At 39.7% G+C, this 15,880-nt stretch overlaps 1 protein-coding gene across 4 annotated transcripts in view; it reads right to left on the bottom strand.

Annotated features, from left to right (window-relative positions):
• The window catches only part of ptprub (protein tyrosine phosphatase receptor type Ub), a 528,033-nt gene extending 516,235 nt beyond the window's left edge, over positions 1–11,798 (bottom strand). For 3 of the 4 annotated variants that reach the window (XM_062063250.1, XM_062063251.1, XM_062063252.1), the window contains exon 1: positions 11,424–11,797. In XM_062063250.1, coding sequence (XP_061919234.1) covers positions 11,424–11,493 — 70 coding nt within the window. In that variant the 5' untranslated portion in view covers positions 11,494–11,797. Of the gene's footprint in view, positions 1–11,423 lie in introns of all 4 variants that reach the window. The other variant, XM_062063249.1, reaches the window with a different exon arrangement.
• Positions 11,799–15,880: the final 4,082 nt, after the last annotated feature.

The raw sequence follows: 15,880 nt of genomic DNA, 5'->3' as shown, positions 1-15,880 counted from the left end.
CTGTGGGTAAGAAGTTATAAATAATTTTAATTTGAAAATAACGATTTTGCACATCGATAGTGGTTTTATAGATTAGTTTGAATATGGCATCCCATGGCAACGGGCAGTCAAAAAAGTCCTCCCATTTTCCATTTGTGTTGTATGAGGCAGCCTTCAAAGATTTCTTTATTAAATAAAAACTATATATTTTTCTATTTATTTTAGTTCCTTTTTGCCAACTAGAATTTCTTATTAGAGGTTTACAAACTAATAATTTAGTAGTTCCATAATTAATTATTTGTTTCCATCTTTTCCCAATTACTCCAGTTAGTTGATAAAATGAAAAGCTTGAGCAAGCATCACCATACATAGCTCTAAATTCATCATACTTCATAATTTTACCATTCTCATTGATAATATCATTGACAAAAATGATTCCTCTTTCAAACATATTTTTCCAAAAGAAAGGCTTTCCATCTATTACAATATTAGAGTTCATCCATATTAACTACTGCAAAATATTGTCTCTTTTTTCTGGCACATAAAATTGAAAACACCACTATGAGTGGATTGTTTCCTTTATATATAACCGGTATAGCTCGGTTGGTAGAGCGGCCGTGCCAGCAACTTGAGGGTTGCAGGTTCGATCCCCGCTTCCGCCATCCTAGTCACTGCCGTTGTGTCCTTGGGCAAGACACTTTACCCACCTGCTCCCAGTGCCACCCACACTGGTTTGAATGTAACTTAGATATTGGGTTTCACTATGTAAAGCGCTTTGAGTCACTTGAGAAAAAGCGCTATATAAATGTAATTCACTTCACTTCACTTCACTTTATGAACCCCGCCATGTTTCCCAGCAGACTCTCTGGGAGGGGATCACTTGTAAAAAAGGATACAATTTATTTTGATACAGTACATGTTTTGTCCAACAGGACATTTGTGTACCACTCAATGTTTAAATACATCTTTGGAACAATTGATGCTTTTAAAGACAGACACATAGCTTCAAGGTTGAGAAGTTTCAGGCCCCCATATTCATACTCTTTGTACAAAACCTTTCTTTTAATCTTTTCTGGTTTGCCGTTCCAGACAAAATCGAAGACCCTCCGCTCATAAATCTTAAAAAAGTTTTGTGATGGAGCTGGTAATGACAAAAACTAATAAATAAATTGAGGAATAATTAACAAGTTGGCAATAGACATTTTACCATACAAGGTTAGGGATTTCCCTTTCCATAATTGCATAATTTTGTCCAGCTTTCTTAGTCGATTATCATAATTTACTGAGCCTAGATCTTCCAGATTTTCTGGGACAACAACACCATGTATGTTAACTGGTCCATCTGTCCACAAAACAGGCACTTTGCATTCCATTCGAAAGGACGTTCCCTTTAGATTTCCGATCCTTAACATTTTACATTTATCATAATTAAGCTTAAGGCCAGATTGCTGTGAAAATATATCCAAAAGATTAAGAAGGTTCCGCAAACAATGAGGGAAAATCTTATCTTTGTGAATCAGCCTTTTCTGACATGAACATCATCAAGAACAAACACAGAACACGCCTCACTGATGCACATCTGCAAGACTCACTCAGAGTTGCAGTGTCAAGTTACACACCAGAGTACAACACACTAGTTAACAGCATGCAATGCCAGGCTTCCCACTAACTGACAAAGAAACAGATAACAGATTTGGTGTCCAGTTCAAAGTGTGACATGATTTAAAAATTTGAGAGTTTACTTTTGTATTTTACATGAGTTATTATTTGTACAAACATGGTGCAAAGTAATTCATGATTTGTTAAAAAATGTTAGTGGCTAGCTAGTTAAAATGGGATATTGTGATTTCACAAGACTGTCTTAGAAGTGATCATTTGAAAATGTTCAATTTGAAAAATGTGCACTTAGAGAAAATATATAAATAAAGTGTTGCATATTGATATTTATCTGTTTGTATATATATTTATTGTGAGAAATCATTAAGATGATCAGTGTTTCCACAAAGATAAATATCATTAATTATTAATAATAACAGAGTTAAAGGTAAATTGAGCAAATTGGTTACTTCTGGCAATTTATTTAAGTGTGTATCTAACTGGTAGCCCTTCGCATTAATCAGTACCCAAGAAGTAGCCCTTGGTTTCAAAAAGGTTGGTGACCCCTGATATATAGTGTCCATTTTTTTCAAATAAGTGTCGGGTGCATTCATAAAAAGCAACTCTCCAAAATCTAGCAAAGGCATACAAGTGGTTAGCATCAAGTGTGTCCTAACTTGTAGGGAAAAATAGGAAAATCCCAATTTAATTTTAAATTTAACCACAAGTTTTTCAATGTGATATTTAATAGACAAGTTCTCATCAGTGACAAAATCCAAATACTTAAATGTTGTAACCATTTCAAGTTCAACCCTATAAGCAGTTAATATTTTTGGAGTGTTCTATGGCAATCGTTTGCCATTTGAAAATAACACCACCTTAGATTTTTGTCACGAGACTCAGCTGAGTCGGCTGGGACTGAACAACATCAAAGGCTGACTGCAGGACCTCAAAGGTCCGCACAACAATGGGGGATGAACAATATATGATCGCGTCATCAGCATAAAAGTGGAACGCAGCATCTGACACAATATCACAGAGATTATTTACATAAATGGAAAACAACAACAGACCTAATATGGAACCCTGCGGTACACCATTCAATATAGGGAGAAAAGACGAAGAGGATCCAGCAAACTGAACGCATTGGGTTGTATTGGACAGGTAATTAGAAAAACACTTTACAGCATGCTGAGATAGGCCAATCCTGTTCAGTCTGTCTGTCAAAATGATACGGTCGACCGTATCAAATGCTTTTGACTAGAAATGTCCGATAATATCGGCCTGCCGATATTATCGGCCGATAAATGCTTTAAAATGTAATATCGGAAATTATCGGTATCGGTTTTTTTTATTATCGGTATCGGTTTTTTTGGGGGTTTTTAAAAAAATTTTATTAAATCAACATAAAAAACACAAGATACACTTACAATTAGTACACTAACCCAAAAAAAACTCCCTCCCCCATTCACACAAAAGGGTCGTTTCTTTCTGTTATTAATATTCTGGTTCCTACATTATATATCAATATATAACAATACAGTCTGCAAGGGATACACTCCGTAAGCACACATGATTGTGCGTGCTGCTGGTCCACTAATAGTACTAGCCTTTAACAGTTAATTTTACTCATTTTCATTAACTACTAGTTTCTATGTAACTGTTTTTATATTGTTTTACTTTCTTTTTTATTCAAGCAAATGTTTTTAATTTATTTATCTTATTTTATTTTATTAATTTTTTAAAAAAGGACCTTATCTTCACCATACCTGGTTGTCCAAATTAGGCATAATAATGTGTTAATTCCACGACTGTATATATCGGTTGATATCGGTATCGGTTGATATCGGTATCAGTAATTAACAGTTGGACAATATCGGAATATCGGATATCGGCAAAAAGCCATTATCGGACATCCCTACTTTTGACAGGTCGATAAATAGAGCTGCACAATATTTTTTGCAATCCAATGCTTCAATAATGTAATTTACAACTTTGATAGCAGCAATTATGGTGCTATGTCTCTTTCTAAAACCTGATTGATGTTCAGAAAGCAGGCCATTGGTGTCTAAAAATTATTTAAGTTGTTCACTAAGAAACTTTTCAAAAACTTAAGCTAGGACGCGTAACTTGGAGATGGGTCTATTGTTAATAACAGCAGTGGGATCTCCTCCTTTCAACAAAGGTAAAACATATGCAGATTTCCAAATGTTAGGAATCTCATTACTGGACAAAGAAAGATTCAAACTATGCGTACGAGGTTCTGCAATTTGTGTAAAGCTGGGACTAATTGGCAATTAGTGTGTTATTTAGAGCAGCTTTTTCTTATTAAGAGTACATAATTGAAACTGCAGATTTAATATGTGCATTCTTAAATAAAAAATACAAATCTCTCAGCTGTTCACCGCCACAGAGATCTCCCACACACCACCGCTCTCATGTGCTCTCTTTTTCAGCAGCCAAGCAGAAACTATGTGCTCACATTTAAAGTTTCTGGCACTCTTTGTGGTCTGTATTTTATTTATTAATATTAGTTACACTTAAACCATTAATCAAAGCAACAGAATATAAATCAAAGTACTTTTTAACCTCTAAAGGCCTTAATGGCCACATGTGTGGACAGCACCTTATAGCTCTTATTTCCAAAATTGTGTACACTACTGAATTGGGGTCTTATGCCGACATATGGACACATATACTGCTATCTGGTGGTGTCAGAAGAGTATAACATACAATCGAATTTGGAAAAAAAAAAGTGTAAAAAAAATAAATTTGCATGTCACTACACATGAAGTACACGTTTGTGTACTTATGGACTAAGTACATCATATTAAAAGATAATTTTTAGTTTTTATTTTAATTAGGGTCCAATAAGCCCAAATAGCAAAGAGAAATAAAAAAAAAAGCATGTAAACAAACAGCTTGGGCCTTAAGAGGTTAAATCAATTAATGGTTGAAGCCCTATTGTCTAAATTGCTCAATTTTAACTTAAAATCTTCTGTGTGCAGTTGATAAAGGTTGTAGGATGGCAACAGTTTGACCCAGGAACAAATTATTTTTCGGTTGCATTACTTCTTACTTCCTATGGACAAAAGCCGATTTTGAAATTGGTTAAACATCAGAGGTTGATCTTCTCTCAATGGATTATGTTTGACGTTTGAATTTTAACTGTATTCTACAAACCCTGTTTCCTTATGAGTTGGGAAATTGTGTTAGATGTAAATATAAACGGAATACAATGATTTGCAAATCATTTTCAACCCATATTCAATTGAATGCACTACAAAGACAAGATATTTGATGTTCAAACTCATAAACTTTTTTTTTTTTTTGCAAATAATGATTAACTTAGAATTTCATGGCTGCAACACGTGCCAAAGTAGTTAGGAAAGGCCATGTTCACCATTGTGTTACATGGCCTTTCCTTTTAACAACACTCAGTAAACGTTTGGGAACTGAGGAGACACATTTTTTAAGCTTCTCAGGTGGAATTATTTCCCATTCTTGCTTGATGTACAGCTTAAGTTGTTCAACTTCGTTGTGGTATTTTAGGCTTCATAATGCGCCACACATGTTCAATGGGAGACAGGTCTGGACTACAGGCAGGCCAGTCTAGTACCCGCACTCTTTTACTATGAAGCCACGTTGATGTAACACGTGGCTTGGCATTGTCTTGCTGAAATAAGCAGGGGCGTCCATGGTAACGTTGCTTGGATGGCAACATATGTTGCTCCAAAACCTGTATGTACCTTTCAGCATTAATGGCGCCTTCACAGATGTGTAAGTTACCCATGTCTTGGGCACTAATACACCTCCATACCATCACAGATGCTGGCTTTTCAACTTTGCGCCTATAACAATCCGGATGGTTCTTTTCCTCTTTGGTACGGAGGACACGACGTCCACAGTTTCCAAAAACAATTTGAAATGTGGACTAGTGAGACCACAGAACAGTTTTACACTTTGTATCAGTCCATCTTAGATGAGCTCAGGCCCAGCGAAGCCGACGGCGTTTCTGGGTGTTGTTGATAAACGGTTTTCGCCTTGCATAGGAGAGTTTTAACTTGCACTTACAGATGTAGCGACCAACTGTAGTTACTGACAGTGGGTTTCTGAAGTGTTCCTGAGCCCATGTGGTGATATCCTTTACACACTGATGTCGCTTGTTGATGCAGTACAGCCTGATGGATCGAAGGTCACAGGCTTAGCTGCTTACGTGCAGTGATTTCTCCAGATTCTCTGAACCCTTTGATGATATTACGGACCGTAGATGGTGAAATCCCTAAATTCCTTGCAATAGCTGGTTGAGAAAGGTTTCTCTTAAATTGTTCAACAATTTGCTCACGCATTTGTTGACAAAGTGGTGACCCTCGCCCCATCCTTGTTTGTGAATGACTGAGCATTTCATGGAATCTACTTTTATACTCAATCATGGCACCCACCTGTTCCCAATTTGCCTGTTCACCTGTGGGATGTTCCAAATAAGTGTTTGATGAGCATTCCTCAACTTTATCAGTATTTATTGCCACCTTTCCCAACTTCTTTGTCACGTGTTGCTGGCATCAAATTCTAAAGTTAATGATTATTTGCAAAAAATAAATGTTTATCAGTTTGAACATCAAATATGTTGTCTTTGTAGCATATTCAACTGAATATGGGTTGAAAATGATTCGCAAATCATTGTATTCCGTTTATATTTACATCTAACACAATTCCCCAACTCATATGGAAACGGGGTTTGTACATGAACTATGGAATGCGAGACTGGATAATTGCAAAATGTATTGATACCACTGGGTTCTTTGACAGATGGTTAGTAAACATTTATTATACTCCCAATTGACAGACAGATTGGGCTTCAAACTTTAAAAACACACAGGCCTTTCATGCTCATAACCTCTTTCGGTTTGAGTTTTTTTTATACAGGTCTTCTTATCTACCTGACTAGAATCAGCCTAGTATAGCAGACAGACTTCACATTTCAAAGGCTGCTAATAATTGATCTTCCTCCAAACTGACAGGCGGGACCTAGCCTAGCAGAAGCAGGAGTTCTGGAAAATATGGATTTGATCGAGTGGAAAAAGGCAAACAATCCCCCGCGGAGAGCCAAGGCTGAACTGTTTCTCAGCAGTCAAGGTGAAGGTGTGGTCTTCATGCAAAACAGTGTTAATCAAATGAGACACCCAGTGAATTGAGGGAGTCAAGGCTGTGTTCTCCTCATGCGGGTTGGAGGAGAAAGGGAGAAGGCAAGATCGGAATCAGAGAGGCGGGCACTCGGCCATGTACAGGAGACCCCATGGATGCAGCTAATGTGCCGATGAAAGTACGTACAGACAACACAACGTCACCCGTAGATTTGTTTGAGTGCCAATGTTCCATCCTATATATAACACATGAACTGCTGCAATTGTCCTCTGCCTGATTGTTTTGTCTGAAGGGTTAATATCAGTCATGTTAGGGGGAAATGTGACGATTGTATTGTACCATATGTCCCGGCAAGAAATCTGCGTTCAAAGAACTCCGGCTTATTATTGATTCCCAGAGCCAAAAAGAAGTATGCGGGCTATAGAGCGTTTTCTATTTGGGCTCCAATACTATGGAATGCCCTCCCGGTAACAGTTAGAGATGCTACCTCAGTAGAAGCATTTAAGTCCCATCTTAAAACTCATTTGTATACTCTAGCCTTTAAATAGACCCCCCTTTTAGACCAGTTGATCTGCTGTTTCTTTTCTTTCTCCTCTGCCCACCTCTCCCTTGTGGAGGGGGAGTTACACAGGTCTGGTGGCCATGGATGAAGTGCCGGCTGTCCAAAGTCGGGACCGGGGGTGGACCGCTCGCTTTTGCATCGGTTGGGGACATCTCTGCGCTGCTGACCCGTCTCCGCTCCGGATGGTTTCCTGCTGGCCCCACTATGGACTGGACTCTCACTATTATGTTAGATCCACTATGGACTGGACTTTCACAATACTATGTCAGACCCACTCGACATCCATTGCTTTCGGTCTCCCCTGGGGGGGGGGGGGGGGGCTTACCCACATATGCGGTCCTCTCCAAGGTTTCTCATAGTCATTCACATCGACGTCCCACTGGGGTGAGTTTTCCTTGCCCTTATGTGGGCTCTGTTCCGAGTATGTCGTTGTGGCTTGTGCAGCCCTTTGAGACACTTGTGATTTAGGGCTATATAAATAAACATTGATTGATTGAACATTTAAAAATGTATACGTCCAATTCCTTGTTGTGGAGGATAGAAGTATGTTTGCAACAAAATAATCTACACAAACATACATCAATTTTTTAATGCAGTCTGTTTTCATTTGGTCACGAGTGAGCTAGAGCCTGTCCCAGCTGACTTTGGTAGGGAGGCGGGGTGCACCCTGTTTTGGTCACCTGTCAATCAAAGGGGACATATCCTTTCACAATCCGCACTCTCATTTTAATAATTCATTGGACTCTCAATATTGTCCGTAACCTGCACGTTTTGGAGATGCAAACTCCACACAGAGACACTCAGAGGGGGAGATTTGAACTCAAATCTTTAAGCTGTGTGACTTGATACACCAGACCTATTTAACTCGTGGCCCGGGGGACAAATCCGGCCCGGTAAGGACATTATTCTGGCCCCCCAAGTGTTGTTCAAAACTTGTGAGACAAACATTTTTGCAGCAAAATCCTAAAAAAAAACTAGAGTGCTCCTATTGTATAGAGGAACTTGGAACACTGTAAACACATTGAAAAATCCTTGCATTGACATTTTAACCTTGCTGGCAAACATAGAAGACTGGGGTCCAAACTTGTGATAAGTCCTCAAGTTCACTCCTTTTTGGCACATACACATTATTTTGTTATATAATTTATGTAACTAAGGCGTTGCTGTAGTTTGTTTACTTCGAATGCAGTCAGTAGTCATTTCATTTTCTTCTTCTTTAGTTATACTAGTGGTGTTCCTCAAGGTTCCATTTTAGGTCCTCTCTATGTCATCATTTTATGCTATTCTACTGGTGGCCTGCGAGTTCAGTTCAAAAAACTAGTGAGAGACTAGCATTTTTGCAGCAGGTTCTTAAAAACACTAAAGTGCTGTCATTAGGGATGTGTACCGAATCCGGTACTTTTTTGGCACCGACCAAATCTTGTCGGTCCATCTGGCCACTGATTTCCATAAAATCCAACCATGCCATGTTACAGGACCTGGGTTGCGTGTGACGTCACGCCTGGTTGGAAAACTCAGCCAGCTCTTTGCACTTTGGCTCTCTGTGATCACTCCAGCAGCACTGAGAGCCGATTTAGCCAAACTACATAGGTAATGTTGCAATTTTCAATGCCAACAAAGAAACTGACTAAAAAACCGCTCCAATATAAGTCGAGTAAAGCCACACTTTTCTTTTTTTTTTTTAAAGTGCTACCTTGCTGCTAATATACCGTAATTTGGCTTTGCTATAGACATGCTACTGATTAGCATTAGCGATTTTACATGGTAATTTCAACACCTCCAAATGTATTAATGAAAACTATAGATGCTCCTTACAAATTAAACAGATGGTGCATAAAAAGTACAATACTTACTGTATTAACCAAAAGACTAGACCACAAAAGACCGAACTGACTAGCCAACATACCATAAAGTATACACTACTGCCAATTAGCGTCCTGGAATTGCAACTGTAATTGAGATAAAGAAATGTTATAATAAAACAAGATATGGAAGGCAGTTATCTTAATCAGCTCATTTGTAAATGCTGCAATAAAAAAAAATAAAAAAAATTAAAAAAAATTAAAAAAAATTCATATTTATCAACACACACAAAAGTACCAAAAATTGGTACCGTTGAGTGCCGGTATCGATTCACAGGTACCAGGAATTTTTACCGTATCGGTTAAAATGTGAACAGTATCCACCCGTTGTTATCACAGAGATGGTCTTTGACTAGTTTTTTATAGAAGGTTGCAGACTCTGTCAAAATAAACAGACCAAAATCAAATGTCTTGATTGATTGATTGATTGAGACTTTTATTAGTAGGTTGCACAGTGAAGTACATATTCCGTACAATTGACCACTAAATGGTAACACCCGAATAAGTTTTTCAACTTGTTTAAGTCGGGGTCCACTTAAATTGATTCATGATACAGATATATACTATCATATATACTATCATCATAATACAGTCATCACACAAGATAATCACATTGAATTATTTACATTATTTACAATCAGGGGTGTGGAGGGGGGGGGGGGGTATGGACATCAAGTAGTGGACATAGAGAGAGAGAGAGAGAGAGAGAGAGAGAGAGAGAGAGAGAGAGAGAGAGAGAGAGAGAGAGAGAGAGAGAGAGATCAGAAGGCATAAGAAAAAGAAAAAGTATCTGCATTTGATTGTTTACATTTGATTATTAGCAATCCAGGGAGGGTGTTAGTTTAGGGTTGTAGCTGCCTGGAGGTGAACTTTTATTGCGGTTTTGAAGGAGGATAGAGATGCCCTTTCTTTTATACCTGTTGGGAGCGCATTCCACATTGATGTGGCATAGAAAGAGAATGAGTTAAGACCTTTGTTAGTTCGGAATCTGGGTTTAACGTGGTTAGTGGAGCACCCCCTGGTGTTGTGGTTATGGCGGTCATTTACGTTAAGGAAGTAGTTTGACATGTACTTCGGTATCAGGGAGGTGTAGCGGATTTTATAGACTAGGCTCAGTGCAAGTTGTTTAACTCTGTCCTCCACCTTGAGCCAGCCCACTTTAAAGAAGTGGGTAGGAGTGAGGTGGGATCTGGGGTGGAGGTCTAGAAGTAACCTGACTAGCTTGTTCTGAGATGTTTGGAGTTTAGATTTGAGGGTTTTGGAGGTGCTAGGGTACCAGGAGGTGCATGCATAATCGAAAAAGGGTTGAACGAGAGTTCCCGCCAGAATCCTCAAGGTGCTTTTGTTGACCAGAGAGGAAATTCTGTAGAGAAATCTCGTTCGTTGGTTAACCTTTTTGATTACCTTGGTTGCCATTTTGTCACAGGAAAGGTTAGCCTCTAGAATGGAACCTAGGTAGGTGACCTCATCTTTCCTGGTGATGACACTGTCACCTACTTTTATGGTGAAGTCATTGACTCTCTTAAGTTTGATGTGGGACCCAAACAGGATGGATTCTGTTTTACCCAAGTGGATGGATAGCTTGTTGTCAGCGAGCCAGGTGCAAGTTCTACAGAGCTCAGCACTGAGGATTTACTACTATAGAGAACGCTGGTTCTTCGGAATAAACAAAACAAGACTAATAGTGAAGGGAGACGTCCGGCACCCCGATCCTTAGCTTTATGGAAAAGTGGCCCCCAAAACTATTTAGTTGAATATCCCTGCTATAGGCATGCAATTGAATGAAAGGGATCAATCTATTTACCTGTTTTGATCAAATATGCTTTACCTTTTGAGAAAAATATTCTGGAAAAAAAAATTTTTTAATTACATACTGAAAAAAAGAAACATTTTACCTTCTATACTCACAGGATATCAACATCAAAATTGCCAGATTGACAAGTTTTATGTCATCGTTGAGGAGCAAACACCTCCTATGCTACCTAAGTGGTGATGCACAGCAGACTCGTGATGTGTTGTTTAGGGTCGTATGAAAAAATCCCCTTGTCTCTAATCCAGTTTAACTCCATGAAGTCTTAATCAAAAGTTAGTTTTCAGCAATATAAAGTTTTTTATATGTTCATGTTTAGTCTTAACGGTCCCATCCTTTCGTAGCAGCAGCGTGCGTACAAAGTTACTGGCGGCAGAACTCCCTTCGCTTTTCCCGTCAAATGAGTTTTAACCACACGCACAAAGTTTAAAAACACATTTAGGAGAACGGAGCTTAAAATGTGTCCTACCTGTTGGCCCCTCGATGCCATCGGCGTAGATCTGGACGGTAAGAATCAACAAAAAAGCGCAGGTGTTCATCGTGGGGGGAAAAAAAATCTGTTTTTAGTCCACTTTTAAATGCGTCAAAAAGAGCATTTCATCCCCTTCATGAGATCCAAGCGAGAGAGAAAAACTTTTGAGAGTCGAACTCGTCTAATTCCCCTCGGTTGACGGTCAGACATACACGCAGTGTGAGAGAACACGCAGCGAGACGGCCCACAGCTACTTCAGCAAACTGACGTCAGGGTACAGTTGAGGGGAGAGATTTGCTTTTCTCCTCAAAAGCTGCTTTCCCTCCCAGCCCCTCAACGCGCCTCTTCTTCGCTGCACCGAACGGTAGTTGAGTGCCATCAAGTGGCCAAATCTAGTAATACAGGCATACTGCCTTAAGAGTGTCAACGTGAGACCCATTTCTTCACACATTTATGGCCTATTCCACCTTAAATGCTTGTTATAACTCTCTAAATAACCTTACATTTCTTTCTGTTTTCCAACTCTAAATCTGATAATACACAAATAAAATCACTGAAAATGTGGATTACCCCATCTGATGCAACATGGTTTTAGTTATACAAACATGACTCTTAATTAACAGGAGTGAGTTTTAGCATAAAATCAACAAAATCTGTGAAATATATCTACATTGTTTTTAATGCAAATTGAATGTTGACGCAGAGCACATTACAGTGATACAACAGTTTTTATTTGAAAAATAGTCTATTAAAAATATCAAATAAAGATAACAATATCAATCCAACTTTATTTATATACACTTTTCATGCACACAAAGTGCTTTATACCAGTAAAATAAAACAAAAAAAACCACATGCTCGCACACTCTTTTGACAATTTTTTTTAAAAACATGGCATGAGAATGCACTGAGAATTGAAGATGAACGCTACCTTTGAGGCATCCACACTGGAAAATAACAAAAAATGTAAGTCCTCTAAAAATAAAATAAAACATATTTTAAACTATTTGTAAAAAATATGTAGAAATAATAGGAATAAATGAAAAAGAAAATAAGAAAAAAAAACTTTAGACCGGGCAGCATGGTGGAACAGGGGTTAGTGCATGTGCCTCACAATACAAAGGTCTTGAGTTCAATCCCGGGCTCGGGATCTTTCCGTGTGGAGTTTGCATGTTCTCTCTGTGACTGCGTGGGTTCCCTCCGGGTACTACGGCTTCCTCCCACCTCCAAAGACATGCACCTGATTGGCAACACTAAGATTGGCCCTCCGGTTCACCGTGCGTGACTGCTCGCCGTCTGTTCGCTGTTGCGAAAAAGCTAAGTAGCGCTCTATCTGTGTGCTTTTAATTGTTCTACAGCTTTCTTTATCACTTCTCAAACATTTTTAGTGGTACTATTTAACTTGCAAATCACCCGATCTCTGTCCCACCACCCTTTCCTCAGCTAGCTAGCTGCTAAGCTAGCGCGGAGAAAGGCAGCGCCGGTCAGTAAGAAGCTACTCCTACAGACCGCGACCACTTCCCTGAGGACAGCAGGAACTTCACTCGGTGACAGAAAACACTGTGAGTAATGGCTTCCTGCGCGTCTTGCACCATACTCACGGAGAGGTTGGCTCTGCTAGAGGGCCGTGTCCGCCAGTTAGAGCAGAGTAATGTCGTAACTTTAGATGTTGCGGACACATCTGCTAGCGTTAGCTGTAGCGAGCTAACTAGCCCAGCTTGTAGCAGTCCTAAGCGGCCTACAAGCTACGGTGTACCGGTTGAGACGCATAATAGATTTAGCTCTTTAGCTAGTCCTACACCCCAGTCTACCGGGCACCACACCTTAGTTATAGGGGACTCCATCACCCGAAACATAAAGCTTAGCAAACCAGCCACAATAAAGTGTATCCCCGGGGCCAGAGCACCTGACATTGAAGCTAATCTTAGGGAGCTAACTCGCAACAGGCCTAGTAAACACGTACGACAGGCTAATCGCACCACTAATTATGCGAATATAGTTGTACACGTTGGCTCCAATGACACTAGAATGAGACAGTCAGAGATTACAAAGAGAAACATAGCCAGGACTTGTGATCTCGCCAGAAAGATGTCCAGGCATCGAGTAATTGTCTCTGGCCCCCTGCCTGCGAGAGGCAATGATGAGAGATATAGCAGATTAGTCTCGCTTAACAAGTGGTTGGCTAGCTACTGTAGGCAGAAGGGACTAACGTTTATTGATAACTGGCCCTCTTTCTGGGGCAAACCAGGCTTGCTGATGAGAGACGGCCTTCACCCTAACCAGGAAGGCGCCATCATCCTGTCTAGAAACATAGACTACTATTTAAGTCTCACTTGACTGACTACACTAGAGCAAGCCCGGTCACAGGCAACTACAATGTCTGTTAGTCCGGGTGAGGAGTCAGTTAAGCTAGAACTAGCCAGCGCCAGGCTGGATAATCCATGTACGCATAGCAATTCTCTTAGAATAATACACAATTCACATAATGTTTTTTCTGTTGTGTCTGTGTCAGGGGTGGACATGCATTCTACTGAGGTGGCAAATTATGATATGTCCAGTCTATTGCAGCACCAAACAAACAATCGGAAAATTCCCGTCATATCAATTCCTAGATATGGTCGAAACTATTTAAAGTGCACTACGCATAATAAACGCAACATTGTTAATATTGCCACTACGGATAATCTTAACAAAAACTCGTCAAAACAGCCCAATACCTATAATATGGGCTTTTTAAACATAAGATCATTGTCTCCCAAGGCGTTATTGGTTAATGAGGTCATTAGAGACAACAATCTTAACGTCATTGGTCTTAGCGAAACCTGGCTCAAACCGGACGAATTTTTTGCGCTCAATGAGGCATCTCCTCCTAACTATACGAATGCGCATGTTGCCCGCCCTCTTAAAAGGGGAGGGGGTGTCGCACTAATATACAATGAAAATTTCAACCTTACCCCTAACCTAAATAATAAATATAAATCGTTTGAGGTGCTTACTATGAGGTCTGTCACACCGCTACCTCTCGACCTGGCTGTTATCTACCGCCCCCCTGGGCCCTATTCGGACTTTATCAGTGAATTCTCAGAGTTCGTTGCTGATCTAGTGACGCACGCCGACAATATAATCATAATGGGGGACTTTAATATCCATATGAATACCCCATCGGACCCTCAGTGCGTGGCGCTCCAAACCATAATTGATAGCTGTGGTCTTACACAAATAATACATGAACCCACGCATCGCAACGGTAATACAATAGATCTAGTGCTTGTCAGGGGTGTCACCACCTCCAAAGTTATGATACTTCCATATACTAAAGTAATGTCCGATCATTACCTTATAAAATTTGAAGTTTGGACTCTTTGTCAACAAGCTAATAATAATAATAACTGCTATAGCGGCCGCAACATTAATGCTGCCACAACGATGACTCTTGCTGACCTACTGCCTCCGGTAATAGCACCATTCCCAAATTATGTCGGCTCTATTGATAAACTCACTAACAACTTTGACGATGCCTTGCGCGAAATTATTGATAGTATAGCACCGCTAAAGCAAAAAAGGGCCCCTAAAAGGCGCACCCCATGGTTTACAGAAGAAATTAGAGCTCAGAAATTATCATGTAGAAAACTGGAACGCAAATGGCGCGCGACTAAACTTGAGGTTTTCCATCAAGCATGGAGTGATAGTTTAATAACTTATAAACGCATGCTTACCTTAGCTAAAACTAAATACTACTCAAATCTCATCCGCCTCAACAAAAACGATCCTAAATTTCTGTTTAGTACAGTAGCATCGCTAACCCAACAAGGGACTCCTCCCAGTAGCTCCACCCACTCGGCAGATGATTTTATGAATTTCTTTAATAAGAAAATTGAACTCATTAGAAAGGAGATTAAAGACAACGCATCCCAGCTACAACTGGGCTCTATTAACACAAATACGACTGTATATACGACGGACACTGCCCTCCAAAATAGTCTCTCTATTTTTGATGAAATAACATTAGAGGAATTATTACAGCGTGTAAGTGGGATAAAACAAACAACATGTTTACTTGACCCACTTCCTGGGAAACTTATCAAGGAACTGTTTGTATTATTAGGTCCATCAGTGTTAAATATTATAAACTTATCACTTTCCTCCGGCACTGTTCCCCTAGCATTCAAAAAAGCGGTTATTCATCCTCTGCTCAAAAGACCTAACCTCGATCCTGACCTCATGGTAAACTACCGACCGGTCTCCCACCTTCCGTTTATTTCCAAAATTCTCGAAAAAACTGTTGCACAGCAGCTAAATGAACACTTAGTGACTAACAATCTCTGTGAACCTTTTCAATCCGGTTTCAGGGCAAATCACTCTACGGAGACAGCCCTCGCAAAAATGACTAATGATCTATTGCTAACGATGGATTCTGATGCGTCATCTATGTTGCTGCTTCTTGATCTTAGCGC

Source organism: Entelurus aequoreus, linkage group LG11 (assembly GCF_033978785.1).
Source record: "Entelurus aequoreus isolate RoL-2023_Sb linkage group LG11, RoL_Eaeq_v1.1, whole genome shotgun sequence".
Lineage (NCBI taxonomy): Eukaryota > Metazoa > Chordata > Actinopteri > Syngnathiformes > Syngnathidae > Entelurus > Entelurus aequoreus.
The sequence above is the reverse complement of the archived record's forward strand: the minus strand, read 5'-3'. Positions and strand labels throughout refer to the sequence as shown.